The sequence below is a fragment of the Synchiropus splendidus genome, chromosome 12 (genome assembly GCF_027744825.2).
Source record: "Synchiropus splendidus isolate RoL2022-P1 chromosome 12, RoL_Sspl_1.0, whole genome shotgun sequence".
Lineage (NCBI taxonomy): Eukaryota > Metazoa > Chordata > Actinopteri > Syngnathiformes > Callionymidae > Synchiropus > Synchiropus splendidus.
Genome location: NC_071345.1, coordinates 6,229,465 through 6,248,663, shown reverse-complemented (window position 1 = coordinate 6,248,663; position 19,199 = coordinate 6,229,465). Strand labels below are relative to the sequence as shown.

At 45.2% G+C, this 19,199-nt stretch overlaps 1 protein-coding gene across 2 annotated transcripts; it reads left to right on the top strand.

The window, feature by feature from the left end:
• Nucleotides 1–433: 433 nt before the first annotated feature.
• On the top strand, nt 434–18,299 carry flvcr2b (FLVCR heme transporter 2b). 2 transcript variants are annotated; one of them, XR_008416259.1, is made up of 11 exons: nt 434–1,454; nt 6,279–6,420; nt 9,600–9,740; nt 10,622–10,689; nt 10,758–10,861; nt 11,503–11,613; nt 13,496–13,601; nt 15,302–15,413; nt 16,771–16,826; nt 17,121–17,261; nt 17,716–18,297. XR_008416259.1 is itself a non-coding variant. In XM_053881669.1 (10 exons), the coding sequence occupies exons 1-10, from the start codon at nt 915–917 to the stop codon at nt 17,773–17,775; spliced, it is 1,440 nt and encodes a 479-aa protein (XP_053737644.1). In that variant the 5' UTR covers nt 434–914; the 3' UTR covers nt 17,776–18,299. The 2 variants fall into 2 exon arrangements, 1 of the variants encoding a protein (XP_053737644.1); XM_053881669.1 differs by lacking the exon at nt 17,121–17,261 and having other exon boundaries at nt 17,716–18,299.
• The last annotated feature ends 900 nt before the right edge of the window (nt 18,300–19,199 follow it).

Here is a 19,199-nt window from a genome sequence, read left to right as displayed (position 1 = left end):
GGGGCTCATGTGATGAATAGATTTAATGTGCAGAATAGAGGGCGTGTCACATCTGCTTCAGTGCTGATAACACGTGTAGAGGAAGCTGAAACACCATTATGTGCAACTGACTGAGTTAGTAGTATACTGCTTTAAATGTTAAGTGTCAAGAAATCACATTAAATCGAGGCTGAGAAATTATTATTATTATGATTTAAAAAGAGGAACCTGTGTCAAAAGCTATAAAAAGAAACGAGTGATTAAATGGTCAGTTGCGAAATTCAAAACAAACCTCAAATGTTCGTGACTGATTTTTTTTCCTTTTACACGGAAATTGCACCGACCCAACACAATAGTGCGTTACCGGAGTAGCCGCTAGGGGCCGCTGTTTAATAAGACGACGGTAGACGAGCGTTTTTTAAGTCGTCTCCGAGAGCAGAGTAAAAACAGTTTCTAACCGTTGGTGTGTTGAGCTTAGCATGTTAGCGAACTGAAGATGCTTTTGTCAGCAGTTTGTGACGGATTATATTATTATTATTTATCGTCATCCGGCGCGCGAAGATAAACAGAGCGGCGGCGCCTGGTCGATAAACTCTTGAGTGATGGGCGTTTCGCTGAAGCTCCGCCCGTCGCTCCAACTTGTGGATCTGATTCGGATTAGGAGAAGCGGGCGGAGGGTCACACGACCTGCTACACGTGTTCACAGAGCGAAACTCCGACGGGGAACCCTCGTTATTCAAAGTAGTTCTACTTTGTTATGCTTGTGCCTAAACGGGACCATTATTTCTCGCTCTAATTCGGAAGGTTTGAGGCCCGACCAGCCGCTCAAAAGTATGTTTTTATGCTTTTAATGTCGTGGAATGCCGCTTCACCCGCGAGAGACGGTGAATCACGGAGGTTCGGAGTGACTGAAGGACGCGTTTCATGAGTGAGACATGAGTGAGAAAGCAGCGCTTGAGAGCAATGACGCGAACCAGAACCGTGGCCAGCTGGAGACGGCGGTGCCCGAGCTGGCGGGTCACGGCAGGGCTCAGGAGACCGCTCTGTACCGGCGACGCTGGATGATCGTCCTGCTCTTCAGCTCGTACTCCCTCAGCAACTCCTTCCAGTGGATCCAGTACGGCATTATCAGCAACATCTTCATGAAGTTCTACAGCGTGGACGCCTTCACCATCAACTGGATGTCCATGATCTACATGCTGACCTACATTCCCTTCATATTCCCGGTGACCTGGCTGCTGGACAGGAAGGGTCTGCGGGTGATCGCCATCGCGGGCACCGCGCTCAACTGCGCCGGCACGTGGGTGAAGGTGGCCAGTGTCAAACCCAACCTGTTCTTCGTCTCCTTCCTCGGCCAGTTCTGCTGCTCCTGCGCGCAGGTCTTCATCCTGGGCCTGCCCTCCAAGATCGCCTCGGTGTGGTTCGGCTCCGAGGAAGTGTCCACCGCCTGCTCCATCGGAGTGTTTGGGAACCAGGTGAGTCCAGCAGGTTGTTAACGCTTCACCGGGCTGATCAGTGACCGAGTGTCTGGAGGGGGACGGGACCACTGACCGAACGAGTCACCCATTATACAGTACTGTCTCACTCTCTGCAATTATTGTTAGTAGTTTTCCTCCAAAATAAGACTCGTTTGATTTCACTTTCATAGAAGTAGTTCGTCGTAACCGCATGAAAAAAGCTGCCTTCCCATTTACAGATCATTTTACGGACTGCTTTATTTAATATGTAATAAACATAATAATATAATAAATATAATCGTGGAATTTCTGGTTTAAGCAAGAATTGAAAACAATTTAATTAATTTTTTTACCCGTCAGAAATGGTATCCCTCCTTTCCTTGACAGATCAGTGATATAGTGATGTGATATATTTTAGGATTTTTAGACTTCAGTGAGCAGAGTGCAACTGTTCATGATAGTACTTGATGTGAGCATCATACTGAGGGAACACAGCATCAGGACTGAATCGGTCCCCCCCAGTTTGAGGTGCATTTTTTTTTGCCATTGGCTGGTTTGAGACGTTGAGTGTGGGAAATAAGTGCAAAGTCTAGAATGTTCATATGACAATGGTACGACAGGTACGGTAACAATACATCACCCAGCCCTGGGGCTCAACATAAGTGAAGGGAATACTGACCCAAAAACGCCAAACAAGTGTGCAGCTCATCTGTAACCGGATCCAACACATCCTTGTTGGTGGCCTCCATTTCCACTAGGTTATTGAAAAGTATGGAATAAAACAGCCACACTCTTGAGGGTGGCCACTATCTCAGAGATACAACAGTGCATGATGTGGAGTCACAGTATGTCCGGTCCATATTATTCATCCGAGTAGTATATTGTTTTGCACTTCACATCACGCGCTACTTTCAGTGCCTTAAATGTTTCTACCTGGACAGAACAATGAGTAACGTCAACCTTCACTGCTCACAGGAAGGATTCTCCGAACCGATGACCCAAAGTGAAAAAGAAAATTCACCCAAACGAATAGAATTTAAAAATAAACAAATATTTGGTTAAATGGGGAAATAGATGAGGTAATGGATTTACAGTGGTTGATAAATATTTGAGAAATGCTCATTATCTGGTTGTAGAACGTCTTCTTCATTCTAGGATAATGTAAACAAAAAACAACTTGTCCTCAATATGTCAACTTGATTCCTAAAGAAAAGTCATCAGCACTAAGTCGTCATGTTTTGCTGCCTCTTACGTCATTGTTGGCGCCACCTCGGGTCTTGCTTGTTATTTAAATTCAGTGTAATTACCATGAGTCAGCGTAGGCCCTCTGGGCTGTCCTGCTTCAGGGGCCACCTTTGCCTCCATCCATGTGCCTGTTTTGTCAACATTAATGAGGGGTTTTGGTTGAGTGGCCACATCAATATATTGATTCTAATCTGCCGATCCAGCGTCCACTGCATCATCAACGTTACTATGGTTACTGTTGACAATACAGCTCGAAAACATCTTGGATCATGGGTCAGGTTTGCACACTGGTGTCAGCAAAGGATGTGAAAGAAAGTTTGCTTTCTTTAAGATCTTTAACTCATTGTTTTGTTAAATCAGCTGAGCAACCTTTGCATTTATTTCCCATTTACACGTCAGCGTGTCATTTCTCTCTCCTCTCTCGGCGCAGATTCTCCGTTTGCGTCGCGCTCAGCACGTGCATAAGAACGAGAGTGACAGACCTTGGTGGTACCGGTTTTAGAGACCACACACTGGTCAAGTGATGCAATTGAGAAAGAATTAATGGTGTTGTCTTTGAAAGAAACATATTCGCCGTTCATTTTAGCCTCAACATCGCAGGCAGTGCGAGCTACGGTGGCCTCAAGTGGACAAAATGCAAGTCTCACAATGGATGGATTCATGTGGCTTGAGGAAGTTTTGACTTCAATATCATGCTGAAACATAGTTTATAGTTTAATTCATAGATTTATGAGAATTAAAAGGCTTTTATTTCATTTCAGACATTTTCCATTCCTCAACGTGAATTATGCAAATTGCAGAATTCCCATCGCTGTTTTATAAACTACAACGGCCTCCACAGCTGACATAGATCGCTAGGTCTGTCCAAACACAGAGGAAACACTAGATGTGGTTGAAATCTTTTTCTTTAGCTATTGTACAGTCAGATTGTCAGAAACAAACCTTTTTTGTCAAAGCCCCTTTCGACTGCTGGATGCTAGGGCCAACTCTGGCACGATCGGCTACCACCCAGTCTCAAAGAGCCAGCAATTTATGGCCCAAGAACAAGGAGTTCTTTGGTGGTCTGATTCGAAGCCCAGAAGCAACTGAATGAAAAACAGCGGTGTTTGTGGTAACAAGATAAATGTGACAAGATGGCTGGTGGAATCAGAGTCCTAAGCCTGTTTGTCCATTTTGTCACCCATTATTCTGTTTGGTTGAAGACCAAAATGGGAAGAAAAGCCTCAAACTGGATTTAAGCCTGTGACCTTCCTGCCGTCAGAGTGGTCCCATCATGTTAAACTCAGGGATCCGCTGGATTCCCACATCGTGCTTCCTCGCGTGACCCAGAGTTCTTGACCATCGGTGGGAATGGGTTGGTTCGGTGGGTGGATAATGCTGAGCCTCGTCCTCACATTTGTCCACTTGATTTTCTCCACATGACGCAAGCCGAGCGCTTCTTTCATCACGACCCTGAACAGAGTCAAGTTCGGTCCAGTAAATGAAATTATTGGGCGAAATCTATAATCGAATATCGGCGTCACACTGTGCGGCATTGTTTTTGTTAGCAAATTGAGTTCACCTCATGTGGCTTGCAAATGTATTTAAAAAGAGCGTGACTGGCCTCCACTGAAGTACAAAACTAGGGAGTATATCGCCGACTCATCGAAAGGTATTTCCTGCATCCATTCATTCGTGCTGGTCTGAGAGGGTGGAAGGTTCTGCTTCAGGTCTAGATCGTGGGTAACCGACAGGTGACACCTACTAATGTGAGATGCGTGACTCAGTGCAATTTGCCATCTAGGTTTGGTCGCATTACACTTTAACAGAGAACGTCTTGCTGTTATTGAGCGGCAGCAGCTGCATATCCAGGACAAAGTTGGAGCACGCTCCTAATTAACGTCACATGACCAGCCTGATGGATCCGTGCTGACGAAGCTCAGTGTCCTCACCCCCGACCCGAGCGCAGGCAGGACACAGACTCAGACTCCAACTGCGTCTCCAGAAGAGCCGTTGCAATGAAGAGGAACTTGAAAGGCTCTCGTTGCTACAGCGAGTCCAGCAGCGAGGATTGGCTCGGGTCTGAACCAGAGAAGAACCTCGCACCAGGTCTCGCCTCCCTGGAGTGGAGCCCGGGACCTTTAGGAAGAGCCTTCTCTATCGGCTCTCGGTTGGATGCGGACGCGTTAGGCAGCGAGGCGAGGACCCGACTCTACCATCGGCGCTGGCTCATGCTCTTTCTCTTTAGCGCCGTCTCGGCGAGCAACACCTTCACGTGGCTCCAGTACAGCATCATCAGCAACATCTTCATGAAGTTCTACAACATCGACTCTCAGACCATCGATTGGCTGTCCATGATCTACCTTCTCACCTACATCCCTCTCATTCTGCCCGTCCTGTGGCTGCTGGACAACAGAGGCGTCCGGGATGTGGTTCTAGTCGGCTCGGCGTTTAACTCCATAGGCGCCTGGATCAAAGTCGGCAGCGCCGATCCCAACCTGTTTCCCGTCACCGTCTTCGGCCAGTTTGTCTGCTCAGTGGCGACCGTGTTCATCCTGGGTATCCCTTCCTACCTGGCCTCGGTGTGGTTTGGTGAACAGGAGGTTTCCACTGCCTGTTCTATCGGAGTTCTGGGAAACCAGGTTTGATCCAGACTTACTTCTCCTGTGTTACAGCCTCACTGAAGGCAGGACTGGATTTTTCTCTACAGCCTTTTATCAGTGTTATTTTAAACATGGTTATATATAAACTATTTATGAATCTAGTGATACTGTTGCTAGCAAACAGGCGTGCAGAATTGAAGGGGAAATTCCTAGAACTGGAATTTCTCTCTGAAATTCTGATTCTACGGTTTCTGCAAATCAACTAAATATCAGATGACATGCTTTTAAACTGCTTTACAACGCTGAACCGCTGTTTGTGGTTCATGTGCCTGTGCTTCTCTTGAGGTTTTTGCAGGATATTTAACACTGATTTAATGAAATGAAGAGAGGATTTATGATAATAATCTTTTAAACCACATTGTTTACACACGCAAATGTCAAAACTGGATCCTGAAAAGCTATAATAAAGCCATTATTGCGCAGTAGAATTGGTGAAAGTGCTTCTTTTTCTTAGCACTATCAATATTTGCTGCTGATGAAATATATGTTTGATATTTTAGAAGAAAGAGGTCAAGTTTTATGTTCAGTTATTCTGTGCACCGTGTGGTGCTATTGGTTCACATGTGTCAAACCCCTGTCCCTGGGGCCAAATCTGGTCCGACGATCACCTCCAATACAAGGTGATACTGAAGGTCTAGATTCAGAAGATCAGTGCTTTCAGGAGACTCTTTTACAAGAAACAGAGACAGTACATGGCTGGAGTTGATCTGGAATTTACTCCCTTCCCCCCAAAAGAGAATAACGTAGGAAGGGAGTTTGATGAAAGATAAGAAAGTAGGTGTAAGTTTGTGCCTGAAGGAGGCAGAGTCAGCGGTGAAAACAGACGCTGTGTGCGGTCAGAATCAAACCACTGTGATGCTTGATGCAACTGTTTAGACCCATGACTGGTACTTTGTTCGGCCCATTGTGTGGCTGACTCTCTCTGAAGGTCTAACACGCCTGGTGTCCTTCACAGTTGGGCATCGCCATCGGCTTCCTCGTGCCTCCCATCCTGGTGCCCAACGTAGACGACATGGATGAGCTGGCTCATCACATCAGCATCATGTTCTACATCACAGCAGGGGTGGCGACTTTCCTCTTCATCGTTGTCGTCTTCGGTAAGGTCAACTTCTGGAGAGTGTGTTTTCCTATAGTTCTCTTTAAAGTCGTGAAACTGCACCTTGGAAGGACACCAGAGATGTGAGGCATGAACTGAAGAGCTTGAAACCATCTCAGACTGTATCAAATTCTTCAGTTCGATGCCTTGAAGATCAATTTTGGGAAGGTTTGTCATGACGATGAAGACTCACCAGGACACAGAGAGTCGTCCTCAGCTGCACTATGAGCCTTTTGTCTTGATACTAAAGAACGCATGGTTGGTTTAACTGCCTGAGGTGATTTGTTTGGACATAAATCAGCTTTGTCTGCTACTGATTATTCAGTTACACTTATTCCAACTCATTTGTTGAAGAAATGATTGTAAAATGCTTCATTAATGCCAGAGTATATTTAAGTTTTAAGCAGTTCACATGACATCTCTCTAACTTGCTCTGAAAAGAAGAGACTCAGCCACCCCCTGCTGTTCAACTGACCACACACAGCAGCGAGACTGAGACCATGTGACCATGACCATGACCCACTAGACGTTTTTGCTGTGACCTTTTGGGCCACAGTGTCATCATCAGGGACGCCTACAGTTTCTGTCATGTGACCGGCTTCAGGACGTGAACAGAACGTCAGCGCTAGTTCCTCTTTCCCTTCCTTCCTTCTTCTGTCGGTACTTTCCCTCAGCAAGTCAGCGTCTTCTGCCCCAACGCCTGCGTCCCGGTTGATCAGTCGCCGGGGCGTTGACTCGACTCACAGAAGTGATGACTAGGAAGTGCTCAGGCATTTCCTTAAGGGGGAACTGTTTTTTTTTTTTTTCAATTCATGAGTGATCACAACCGTTGAGTAGCTTCACATAAAAACAAGATGTTTTGTGTTTATCGAGCTCCATTCAGTTTAAGTGAACAAATATGGCCGCCTGGCTGAGTCCCAACAATCTGCTGCAAATTTGAAGTGAAATATGGATGGCCTTAGCTAAGTTTTCGATGAAAATCTTTAACAAAATATGGGAACCAGGGCTGTGCCTGTTGTGATAGTTTACTAGTTTCAGACAAGCTTAATGATTAGACGGCGTATGAGGTACCAACACATGTGATTGTGGTGTTGAAAATGTTTAAATAAGGAGTTGTGGACACTTAAGTTTTAGTTGTGTGGTATAGTTTTAATTGCAGTTTTGACTTTAATCTTTGATGTGTCCATTGTGAAATGTTGCTTTTCGACATACTGAGTCCCGCCTTTTCTCCTCTTACAGTGCTATGAAACATCATAAACTGGGTTTGTAAGACAGACAGGTTTGTAAGACAGACAGAAACTCACTTCGTCATTGAATATAAACGCGGTGCTGAAGTGAAGTTTTCCCAAAAAGTCTGTAGTTGCACCGTTGTCCTTGTTTTTCTGACTGTAGTTGGAGCAGATATGGCAACAAAATACTTTTTTAGAACTAAAATACTCTAAAATTATTTATGTTTATGAAGTTTTATTATTAGTTTTCCTTATTCAAAAGGTGTGGTTGAATTTATTATGATTATTATTTCTTTGTCTTACTCCAACAAAATACAGTTTGTTAAAACAAGGTCTGGCTCTTACATAGTCACGATAAAAAATGGTAACACGTTGGCTGTAGTCTGAAAAATGTCCCCATCAATATGATGGCTATGATAAATGTAATGAATTATTATGAAAGCCCAGCAGACTCTAGGTCAGATACATATGCTATATTTGTCCCACAGTGCACAGAAAAGCAAAACTATTTTTCGATCTGTTTGATCGTCACAGCAGAGTGAAACATTTCCTAGCAAGAGGAAGTGAAGAGAGGATGCAAGTGCTAGTCAACGTAATAATGCTGCCTCTCCATTTCACGCCTTTCTCTCGCCGATGGCCACACTCTTCCACTTGTTAGGATGTTTTAACACGTTTTATATTTCTGTGAAAGGCTCTGTCTGTAAAGAGGCAGTGTCTGCAGTGGTCAGGAGGGGGACCGGTTCTGCTTGCAGTTTGGAGTGGTACGAGGTGGGCGCATGCAAGAATCGCCCATTCAGAAGCACAAAAGAATGCTCATGAATGCATTCCATAGTATTACCATGGACGCGGTCAGATGGGACTGTCGGGACTCTTGAGGTTTGTCAGCAAAACCTCAGGCCACCATTAAAATGGGTTTGCAAATATTGGTTTATCACCGGGAAGTTTTAGTTCCAACAGAAAGTTTCTCATCTACATGCTGGATATTGATGTCTCTCTGGGTTTAATAAGTCGATTAAGTATGACCCATCCGAGCATCTAGAACTTCATAGTCTCTTGAGTCACCCCATGACTTGCATGAATGACTTGCACAGCAGCGAAGCCCTCTCACTACCTGTCAGTTGAGCAACCTAACAGCCATATTGCTGCATGGTTCATGGGAACTTGCAAGCTCCCAGCAGGCAGGATCTCATCCTCACCCCCCAAGTTAGAACCCCTCGGCGCCCCCCTCTGACCCATGAAGAATCCTGGTTCTTGAAGGTATTCAGGCCGCTCGCTGAGTTATATAGTCTCGTGTTTATTGATGTCACAGGCTAAGCAAACAACATCCCACTGTCATGTCCATCTTGGCGTCAAACTGTGTGTTGTCTCAATATTTATCATGATAAAGGAGACCGTCTTCCTTTAACCCTCGTGCGGAGCTGCACTTTCGGCCTGCTGTGTGGAATTCACACCTGCTCGTGCTGTGACACATCGAACACCCCTGACACATAAGTGCCAGGTTTGCCCTGATGGCTGCTCCATCTGCAGCCTGTGAGTCAGACACCAGGGCAAACTGGCATTTAGATTTGCATTCAACATGCAAAAAAAAGAAACGTTTTTAGGGAAGTCGCGGGAAAAAAAACAACAACCACAAAGCGGCTCTGTGTCGGCTTGTTCTAGCAGGGTGAGTGAGAGAATTCAGGGGGGCGTTGAGGTGGTTTTGCAAGTCCTTTTCCATTACCAACGGTGAAATCACTTTAAAGATAGTTGTGTTGAAGTTTGCCAGATACAGAGACGTTCACTTCTGACACTGTTAAGGGTCTGAGGCTGGACAAGAGGCGGAGTCTACAGACAGAATATTTCATGTGTAGACTTGTTCTGAGTCGCCAGAGACGGAGAGTTTTGTCTCTGGATTTTAGTGCTGTGGATCATTTTCCAGTCTTGACATTCCTGTGTTTTGTCCTTGTGCCAGTGTTCCAGGAGCGACCCAAGCTTCCTCCCACTCAGGCCCAGGCCACGGCTCGGAGTATCCCTCCGGAGCAGTACTCCTACACGGCCTCCATCTGCAGGCTACTGCGGAACAAGCCATTCATTCTCCTCGTCATCTCGTATGGTATGACTTCTTCAGTCGAAGCACAATCTGACAGTGACTGTGGAGACGAGTTTGGAAGCTACAGAGTCAGAGCCACTTCACGATATGTGTCTGAGCCTCCATGTGTTCCTGAAGGGAAGGTCCACCCATCAATACAGCCGTTTAACAACAGCTACTGGTTCAGATAAGCTTTTTCCGCAGGGTGGGGACCACTTTAGTCCCGATTTCATTTTAATCCTGTTATATTCACTTTGTATTGCCTTTGAGTTTTTTAGATTTTTGTGTATTGGGACCTCTGGTCAGAACAAATCACAGCTAAATCTGGGTTAAATAACCAACATCAGACGAATTCTACTGCAGTTCTACACCCCAGTGTGACCCTCAGTTACAATAAAGGTCCATTGATGCTCAACGTTACCTACAGATCCGGATACGGACGGAGCCTTTCATCCATATTTTTGTACGTTTTCACAAAGCTTACCGATACAACGCAATATATAGTAAGTTAGTGTAAGTCTTTATTTCCCCACCAAGATTTTTCCGAGTCTTTGGAAGTGAATTTCCCTGGTGTCGGTGAAAGGTGTCGATCACTTCTCAGTACAAGCGCACTGATGTTATTTTCGACTCAACAGCTGGGTGCAGTTGAAGAGTTCATGACTGGTCACCTTCACTTCCCCTCTCCATTATTATTAGCATGCGCGTGTGCTGGTCTCATCTTTTCTATAAGCATAAACCTGGTTGCTACACTGAAGCTGACTCGTGCTTCACCTGAATTAGGTCAGAGGTCGACTCGTCTTATGAGACTCTGATGCTCAGACTGATCCTGCAGCGCTGGATGACGTCTGTTTGCGAACACACTGTCATGTTTCCACACTAATATTCCCTAATATTTGCGTTCACAGGCTTGAATGTTGGTTGTTTCTATGCTGTGGGCACCTTGCTGAACCAAATGATTATCGAGCATTATCCAGTAAGATTCACGCACCTCCCAGTGACATGTGCCAGCGCTGAGATCCTCACTCATGCTTGACCTTGCAGAATGAAGAAGTGAACGCTGGGAGAATCGGCCTCACCATCGTCATCGCTGGGATGGTCGGCTCGCTCATTTGTGGCATTTGGCTGGACAGAACCAAAACATACAAGTAAGGGAAACATCTTATCTGTGCTTGACCATGAAATAAATCAAAGCTTCTGTCGCTGAACAGCACTACTCTCTGTTTCACTCTGGTCGCCGCACCAAAGTCTGTTTATACAGGTGCCACGTGCTGTACTCTGATCTCTGGTGGGGGGCAGTGTTTCCCCCCAGGAGGTCAAGGACCCTCCCCTCGTGCTTTAGTTTGCTCTGCAGAAGTATACAGAACAAACAACTACTCAACTATTTGCCTGTGTATGTGGTTTGTTTGCTGTTTGAGTCAAACAAATAAACTTAACGTCCCTCAGTTAAGTAAAAAAGCAGATGTAGGATTTTAAAGATCATGTTTAACTCTGTTTTTATCAATAAAAATGAGCCAGTGGCAGAATGATTTTCTTCTTTATCAAATGATTTAAACTAGGTGGTCAGTAGGTGAAATACATATTGGAGTAATGCGGTATGAAATTGCGAATATTACTGTTAAAAGTGTGGATTTAGTTCTTGTAAATTCTGCTATGTGTTGGTTGCCGAGATCGACTGGACGAGTCCTTGCGCGTCAATCATGTGTTGCTCTCACTCATTGTCTGTGAAACCTCGACAGGACATGCAGTGAAAATGCTGTTTTTCATCTGGAACTCTGTCTTTTCCCAGGCAGACCACCCTGGCTATTTACTGCATGACCCTGGTGGGGATGATCATCTACGCTGCCACACTCAGTCTCGGTCACCTCTGGGTGGTTTTCATCACGGCTGGATCTCTCGGGTAAACAACCCTGAACCTCGTCCGTTTCACTACACCACAACTGGGTCAAACAGACGTCAGCGTCCTCTTCTCTTGCCCCGTCCTCTTATATAGGTTAACTACAGAGCCAATTCTTGACAGATAACAGCTGAACCAGGTGTATGTTGGTGACCCCTGGCACAGATTTGGGCACGCTGACCTGGCAACCCACCCGGCTTCAAAATACACCCGGGGACAAGGAAGGGCGCTAGTGTGGTTGCCTCACTCTGTTGCAGTGAGGAAGCATGTTCCTCCGCCGCTCACACTCATGTGTCCAGAGTTACGGCGCCATCATCAGTCTGACACCCCACGCCTGCCCAAGGCGGAAGGGCATTTCCTTTCGTTCTATCATCCCTGCGATGTCACCGAACAAAGGCCGACTGTGGGAGTCGACCTGCCGCTGATGTCGGTTGATGATTTGCATAACTTGGCTGGGTGCACAAGCTAAACACACCTTGAATCATGGTGTGGAGACGGAACCTTCACTGCGTCGACGACTGACTGTGGAACACGGATCAGTTGACCAGTCAAGCTGACACTTATTCACAGCTCATTTGGAGCTTTATGACCAATGTGTAACTTTTTATAAACACATTATATCCTGAAGAGGTTAATGTTCAACTGTGGACGAGGGTTCAGTGGGCTCATGTGCCCAGGCCGCCGACACTGATCCTCACAATCGCAGCAATAAGGACACAAGTCAGTCTAGTTCATGGTGTTTGGGTCATGTTTTAGAGCAGGGGTTCTTAACCTTTTTGATCTCGGGGGCCCACCTTTCCCAGAACAAATGGACCTGGGGCCCATTTAAGTCATAAAACGGAGTCATTACTCTTGACTTCATTTGTGATCAATAATCTACTTACACATAAACAAACCAAAACCTTGTGAAATGATATGAAACCATGTGATTATCGCGAAGGTATTTGTCAGAGAAAAGTCCAACCAGCAGCAGAAGCAGGTGCAAGTCATGTTCATCAAATTTACTTAAAAAAAAAAATTAACTTGATGCAAACTGTTGAGAAAAACTGAATAAAATTCAGAATAAAATAAATATAATAAAACCATTTCTAAATATCCTAAAATAAAAATTATATATTTTATTTAAACTCCAAGGAAGATATCAGTGTAAATGAAAGTATCGCCATAAAATGTTCTAATTCATTTTCAAAACCGCTTCAACAGGTGCTTTCATGAACATCGTCTTTACTGTTGCGACATCACTTTCTTTATCATTTTTTCTTTTTAATAACTTCTCCATAGTTGTTAACTATCACAGATTTGCAGCTGCCAAGTCAATTGAGTGACACACCACCATATGTGGCTAATGAATTAAAACTGAGGCCCAAAGGTATGAAACAAAGAAACTCGTGGCCCAACCATGGGCCCCGACCCTATGGTTAAGAGTCACTGTTTTAGAGGGTTCCAGACCTAAAAGTGCGACTTGTGCCTCCAGGCCTTTTTTTTATTTTTCAACTGAAGCACAGCTAATTGTTAAAAAAGAACCTGCTGGTCTTGTACTCTCCGGCTGCAGTTCATGAAACTGGTCCGTCCTGTTTTGTAAACACCACAGAAAACATGGAACACGGATTTTAATTTGATGCTTTATGATTCCGCCATGTCACTCCATGAGTCACTGATATTGATGGATGCCTTTCTGCTGCCGTCATCTGTCGGAGCCAGCCGTGGTGCAGTGTGTCAAAGCAGAGATCGTTCTTTCAGAACCAAGCCAAATGACCTGTTGTCCTGTTCTGGAATGAGTGTTCCCTCCCTGAGATATGATCGGGAGCACTTTACCTTAAACCTCAGCGATATATATATGTGTGTGTGGACTGTATCAAAACAATCTCTGTGCTCCTGCTTCCAGCTTCTTCATGACAGGATACTTGCCTCTTGGATTTGAGTTTGCTGTGGAGCTGACGTATCCAGAGTCAGAAGGGACTTCCTCCGGCCTCCTGAACTGTTCGGCACAGGTAACCTCCGAACTAGAGGGCAAGAAAGAGACGGATGGAATGTTGCTTCACAGGCTCAAGGGTGGAATCTCAGTTTGCTACAGACACCGGCTGTTGTTGAAGTCACTGGGATGGGAGTTGTTTTGTCTACACCTGTGGGCACAAAGGGAAACATCCACAACTGCGAGTCTCTGTCTGAGTCACACATGGGCAAGTCTCCAGCTGGCATCAAGTCTTAACCCTCAAGTCAAGTTGAGTCATTTACTACTGTGTCAAGCAAGTCACAAGTCCCTGATCTGGTGGCTTAAGACTCTGACAGCTAGGAAATTGACATGTAAACCTGAAGCTTGCAGTGGAATATGAAGGCAGTTCCTACATGTGATTCTCCCTGTGACAGGTCACATGGACAAGCTAATGTTCTTGTAACACATCTGTCCGTTCTGCTAAAGTATAATGGACATATTGTTTCTAAGTGGAACAGGATAAAATCACTGTGTGTCAGCCTTGTTAAAGCAGTGTGCTCATGTTACCACACTCAGATCATCTTTTCTATTATTTACCAGCTGTTGACAAAGATCCAGATGCAAGATACGACGTCCAGAAACCAAGTGGTCCTCTGTTAAATGCAAGTTGGAATTGCTAGTGTCAGTACTTATGAGTCATGAGGACGCTGTTTTTTCTGTTGCTTGTGTGGAGCTGTGGGCGAACTGGAGAACAAGATCATGCTTTTGTTCACGGGCTGACTCTTTCTTAGTGATGGGGTGAGACACTCAGCCATCTGGGGAGGAATTAAAGGAGAAGCCTTTAGCCCTTTTGTCCTGGTGCCTCCTGTTAGAGGTGTTCCAGCCAGGTTCTAATGGGAGGCGGCTGTGGGCCTCTCACTGGAGCAGGGATTAAGGAAGGTTCTAATGTGATGTGTTTTTGGAACTTATTCAATGCACCTCGTGCTGCCAGCGACTCAGAGTATGGATAGATCTGCTGAATATCTGGGAAATGGCTGAGTGTTGTGAGTGTCTGACTCCTACCGACGAATGAGACTTCAACATAAATGTCCCTCTGTGTTCTCTTGCTCTCTGTTCTGGCTCCAGTGAGAATATATATGTGTGAAAACTGGGTTCAGTAAAGGGCTCAAATGAGATACATGATTCACTCTATGTTGGATGTATTTGTTCCATCCATCCATCCATAAGCCTATCTGTTGCTGGGTCAAGGGGGCAGCAGCCTGAGACATCAAACTCACTTCTCTCGGGCAACATCCACCAGCTCCGACTGGGGGATCCTGAGATTCTCCCAGATCACCCAGTCCTGGGTCCACCCCTGGGTCTCCTCCCAGCTGGCCGTGCCTAAATCACTCCTCATGAGATGCCCAAACCACTTCAATGCGGAGTAGCAGCGGCTCTACTCCGAGTCCCTCCTGAGTGACGGAAGTCCTCACCCTATCTCTAAGAGAGACGCTGCCATACGTGGGGAAAACTTGCATCCGCGATCTCCATCTTCCAGTCATGACCCACAGCTCATGACCATAGGTGAGGGTCGGACAAGGACTGATTGGTAAATAGAGAGCTTTGCCTTTTAGCTCAGCTCTCTCTATTTGTCGCGGCACAGCTGAGCTGAACTTGACTGAAAACAAGAAGCAATTTTGTGGACTTATTCATAAACTGGTTGCCGTCTAGTCAAACACACTGTCGTGGAGATAATGCTTCCCTCGCTTGTGCCCACAGGTGTTCGGCATTATATTCACCATCGCCCAGGGCAAGATCATCGAGAACTACGGCACGCTGGCGGGAAACATCTTCCTCTGCATCTTCCTGCTCATTGGCACGGTCATAACTGGTGAGAGGCCTCGGCGCCATCTTGCTGTTGTATCATGCTCACAACCCTCTCGCACATCAATAAGGCAAAACACATGAGCCCTTTAAATAAATCATTGTCTGCTGGAGAGATAAGAAATCAACACTCAAAATACAATACATGTAAAAAGGCCTTTTGTATTATCCACAGAAGGTAAATGGAGTATCACTGCTGCCACTTATACAACACTTCAACATCACCAGGGCTCTCACTTTGAGATTTATTGTATTTTTACTTTTACTGAAGAAAGAAATAATTCAGATTATTTGTTTGTTTATTTTATGATTCGGGAGGTATTTATCTTGAGGTGGATGTCGTAAACCCGCTGTTCCTTTATGGGCAGCTTGCTTGATAAGGTTTATATTTTTGAGTTGTTAAGGTGTTACTTTAGGTTAATCATTACACAGTTTCATGACTGCATCTTGTGCTCCAGTTTCTCATTCATGGTGCTGACACCGCAGATTCATTTGTGGAATCAAGTACATTTTTAAGTTGTTAAAGAGTTTTTAAATATATATATATAGTTTCAGAAAATTCACAGATTGTCCTGAAGCTTCCCATTCTAGTCTGAGTCTGTCACCTTTCGGTTGAGATGATTTTCGTCCACTAAAACCTTCATGTGATCCCATTGAGTCTGGACTCAAGTTCTCAAATGCTTCAGTGAATTGTTTATTTCAGTCCACGCTGCAATATACGCGACTGCTTTCATGTTCTGGATAGAAATACAGCCGAATGTAGAACTTTAAATCGTTAATGTTTCTTATAGTTTTTTTAATTTAATGCGAGGTACGGTGCCAACAACTCTCATATTCACACTAAATACCTCTTTAATATAATACTCTTAAGGAAGTTGTCGCTTCCCGCATTTCGCCACTAGATGGCGCACTCAAACACTGTTCTAGAGCTCATCAATCTGAAGTAACTTGAGCAGAGAATTTTGGCAACGATGAGCGCAATGTTTGGTCCATTATTTGTAGAGTGGCCTTGAATATTAGCTCAATTATGTTTAGGCTTCAACGTGTCATTGATGTCATTCCACACAAACATTACATTCATCTATTTCTCACCTCAAAGTAGGTAGTTTTAGCTTATTCTGCCCAGCCCTTTGATTCATTTGAATATACAGTGGCACCTGGGTTCTCAACCACCGTTCGAGAAGCGATTTGTTCGAAATCTGAATCGATTTTTCGCGTTACTATGAATGGAAAAAGAAACAATGCGTTCCAAGCCTTAAAACAGGCTTTTGTAGGAGTGAAATGAAAGCGTGCGCTGGAGCCTCCTACTGGACAGATGATGATATTGCCTTTTGCCTCACACTGACCTGTTGATCCTCCTGCAGGTTTGATCAAGTCGGACCTGCGCCGGCAAAACGCCAATCTCCTGGCCAAAGAAGAAGTGAGTGACGCAGAAATGCTTTCGTGTTGAGTAGAAGTAGAGAAGGATTGTGTCTGGCCCAGCAAGAGTCATGTGCTTCTTCAGCTTTAAACCATAATTGCGGTGTAAACGGGAGCTGAAATGTTGGGACCCCAGTTTCCTCTCAGCGCTGTGATTCTCTCGTCTCTACCTCTTCACTGCGTGACTTTGCTCAAGTGGATGATTTCTGATCGTGGCTGTTACATAAGAATCCAAATCCGCCATGACTGGCTGGCCGCGTGTCTGTGAATGAGTGATCAGCAGCTGTTGTTCCAGGCGGAGGGGAAGACGCCGGGTCAAGACTACGGAGCCACGGCGTTGCTATCCAAGCCAGAGACTCCGCCCCTTTCCCAACTCTGACCAATCAAACCTTGCACTCAAATCTCAAATCTTTGCGCAGCAGACCCATGCACAAAGGTAGGCGCTCGGTGATCAGCTGTTTTTGGCTTCGCACTCTATCACCCTGTGATTCTGTCGTGAGTTACTCTTTATGTCGCTCAATAAATTTGGTTTGATTTTAAGTCGCCCAAAACCGCAGTTTCGAGCCACTTCCAAACCATATAGAACTTCAAACTTTTAAAACTTTAAAAGTTTGTAAACAGTGATGATGTGTGAGTAGGGCATTTCTGCTGTACATCCAGCTATGTGAGACGGTTACATACATAAGACCTGATATTTTATCTGCAAAAACTCACACTGGCGGAGGAAAGACAGTTCTGACCACGCAACAACCAGACAAACCTTGAGACTAGGAGCCAAATCACCCGCCATCATTGCCTATACATGTCTCTACAGACGACCGCTGCTGGATGCCAGCTTCTCTGTACGAAATGCCTGTGAATACTGATAAAACTTGTCTTTTCTTTTACAGGGAAGGATGGAGAACGAAGGTGTGTCGGAGCCCATTGTCATCAGTGAAGCCAGGATCTAGACACCGACTCACGAAGCGCTAGTTACAGTGTAACTACTCAAGATGTTTTGAAATTGTCAAGTGTTAGTGGTGAAACGAAGCATGTAAATACAAATGAACGAAGCTGATGCTGTGAACTGGCCAGCAGACACTACGCCTCCAGTACTACTGCCCTTATGAAGCCACCGTCACTGTGCACAGATCTACATTGGAAGCAATGTATCCACTCTGATTCCTCCACCCCAGAACAATACGTGCCAGCTTTTTAAAAAAATGTTTTTAAACGTTTTCTAAAATGTTTTCAATGAACTATAAGCACAACTAAGGGACATGATTGAAGATGGTTTGTTTCTCTTCTAACACGGAATAAAGTTTTGATGATACGCGCTGGCTTTAAATGATGCACTTGTATCGTTTGACCACACGGTGGCGACCGTGTCACAGTAACGCCTCCAGCTGACTGCGCGTCCTGCTGTCGCATCAAACCGCCTGCATCAATCCAGCGAAGACTTGTGTTTATGAATCACTGCTCTGAATAAATGGCGCCATAAACGTCTCATCAGCATGAGGAGATAAAGTTGACAGAGCAGCTCTGGGGTGAGATCATCCGCGTTTGAGGCCAAAGGACCAGTTGCCATGAGTCTCTCTGATGATGTCATTGTTCTGAAGTGAGCCAGTGACTGATCCTTGGCAGCGATTGGCCGTTGAAGATCATATCATGTGTTTTTCCTGCTGCTCCAGGTTGACGTCCAGAAATGTTATCGTTCGGAGCTAAATGGAGGAGTTTAGGATTCAGAAACTCGCCGTTCAGACGCTGCATTCATGAAGCCGTGGTGACACGGTGACCCTGCCATGTGGCTCGGTGGCTGTCAACACACTGCGTCCTGTGTGTGTGTGTGTCACAACACAGCTTCACGCTTGTCCCGACCTTCTTGGTGGAATATGTGAAGTGCAGACAGGCAGGTCTCGCAGGGTGTGACCCCAGAGGAAAGTTCTAAAGGCCAAACACATGTTACAGATGGACGTTTGAATGAAACCTGTTGTGTGAAGGCTGCTGGGAAGAACTTACTACACAGGGCTTTTTGATGATCCACAGGCACCTTTCGTTGGCCTGAGAAGGACATAATGTTTACATGTGAGGTCGCAGAGGCTGGACGTGTCCAAGCTTTAGTGTGTCAGTTACACAAGAAAAGTGTCACATCTCTTATTGTTGTCATCTTTCTGAGTGATGTTTTTGCTGTCGCGTAGCAACCGGCCACTACATAGAAAAATGATTCAAATCAGACAAAGGGTTTTTGTGACGTCCCGAAAAGAAAGGCACATTTGTTGAATCAAAATAAGGTGATGTCAACTTCCTGATGCTGACACCGCTTCAGGAGCAACATCCTATTTAATATTCACGTACTGACTCATCTGGTGCCTGCTTCCTTCATGGTGGTGCGGCG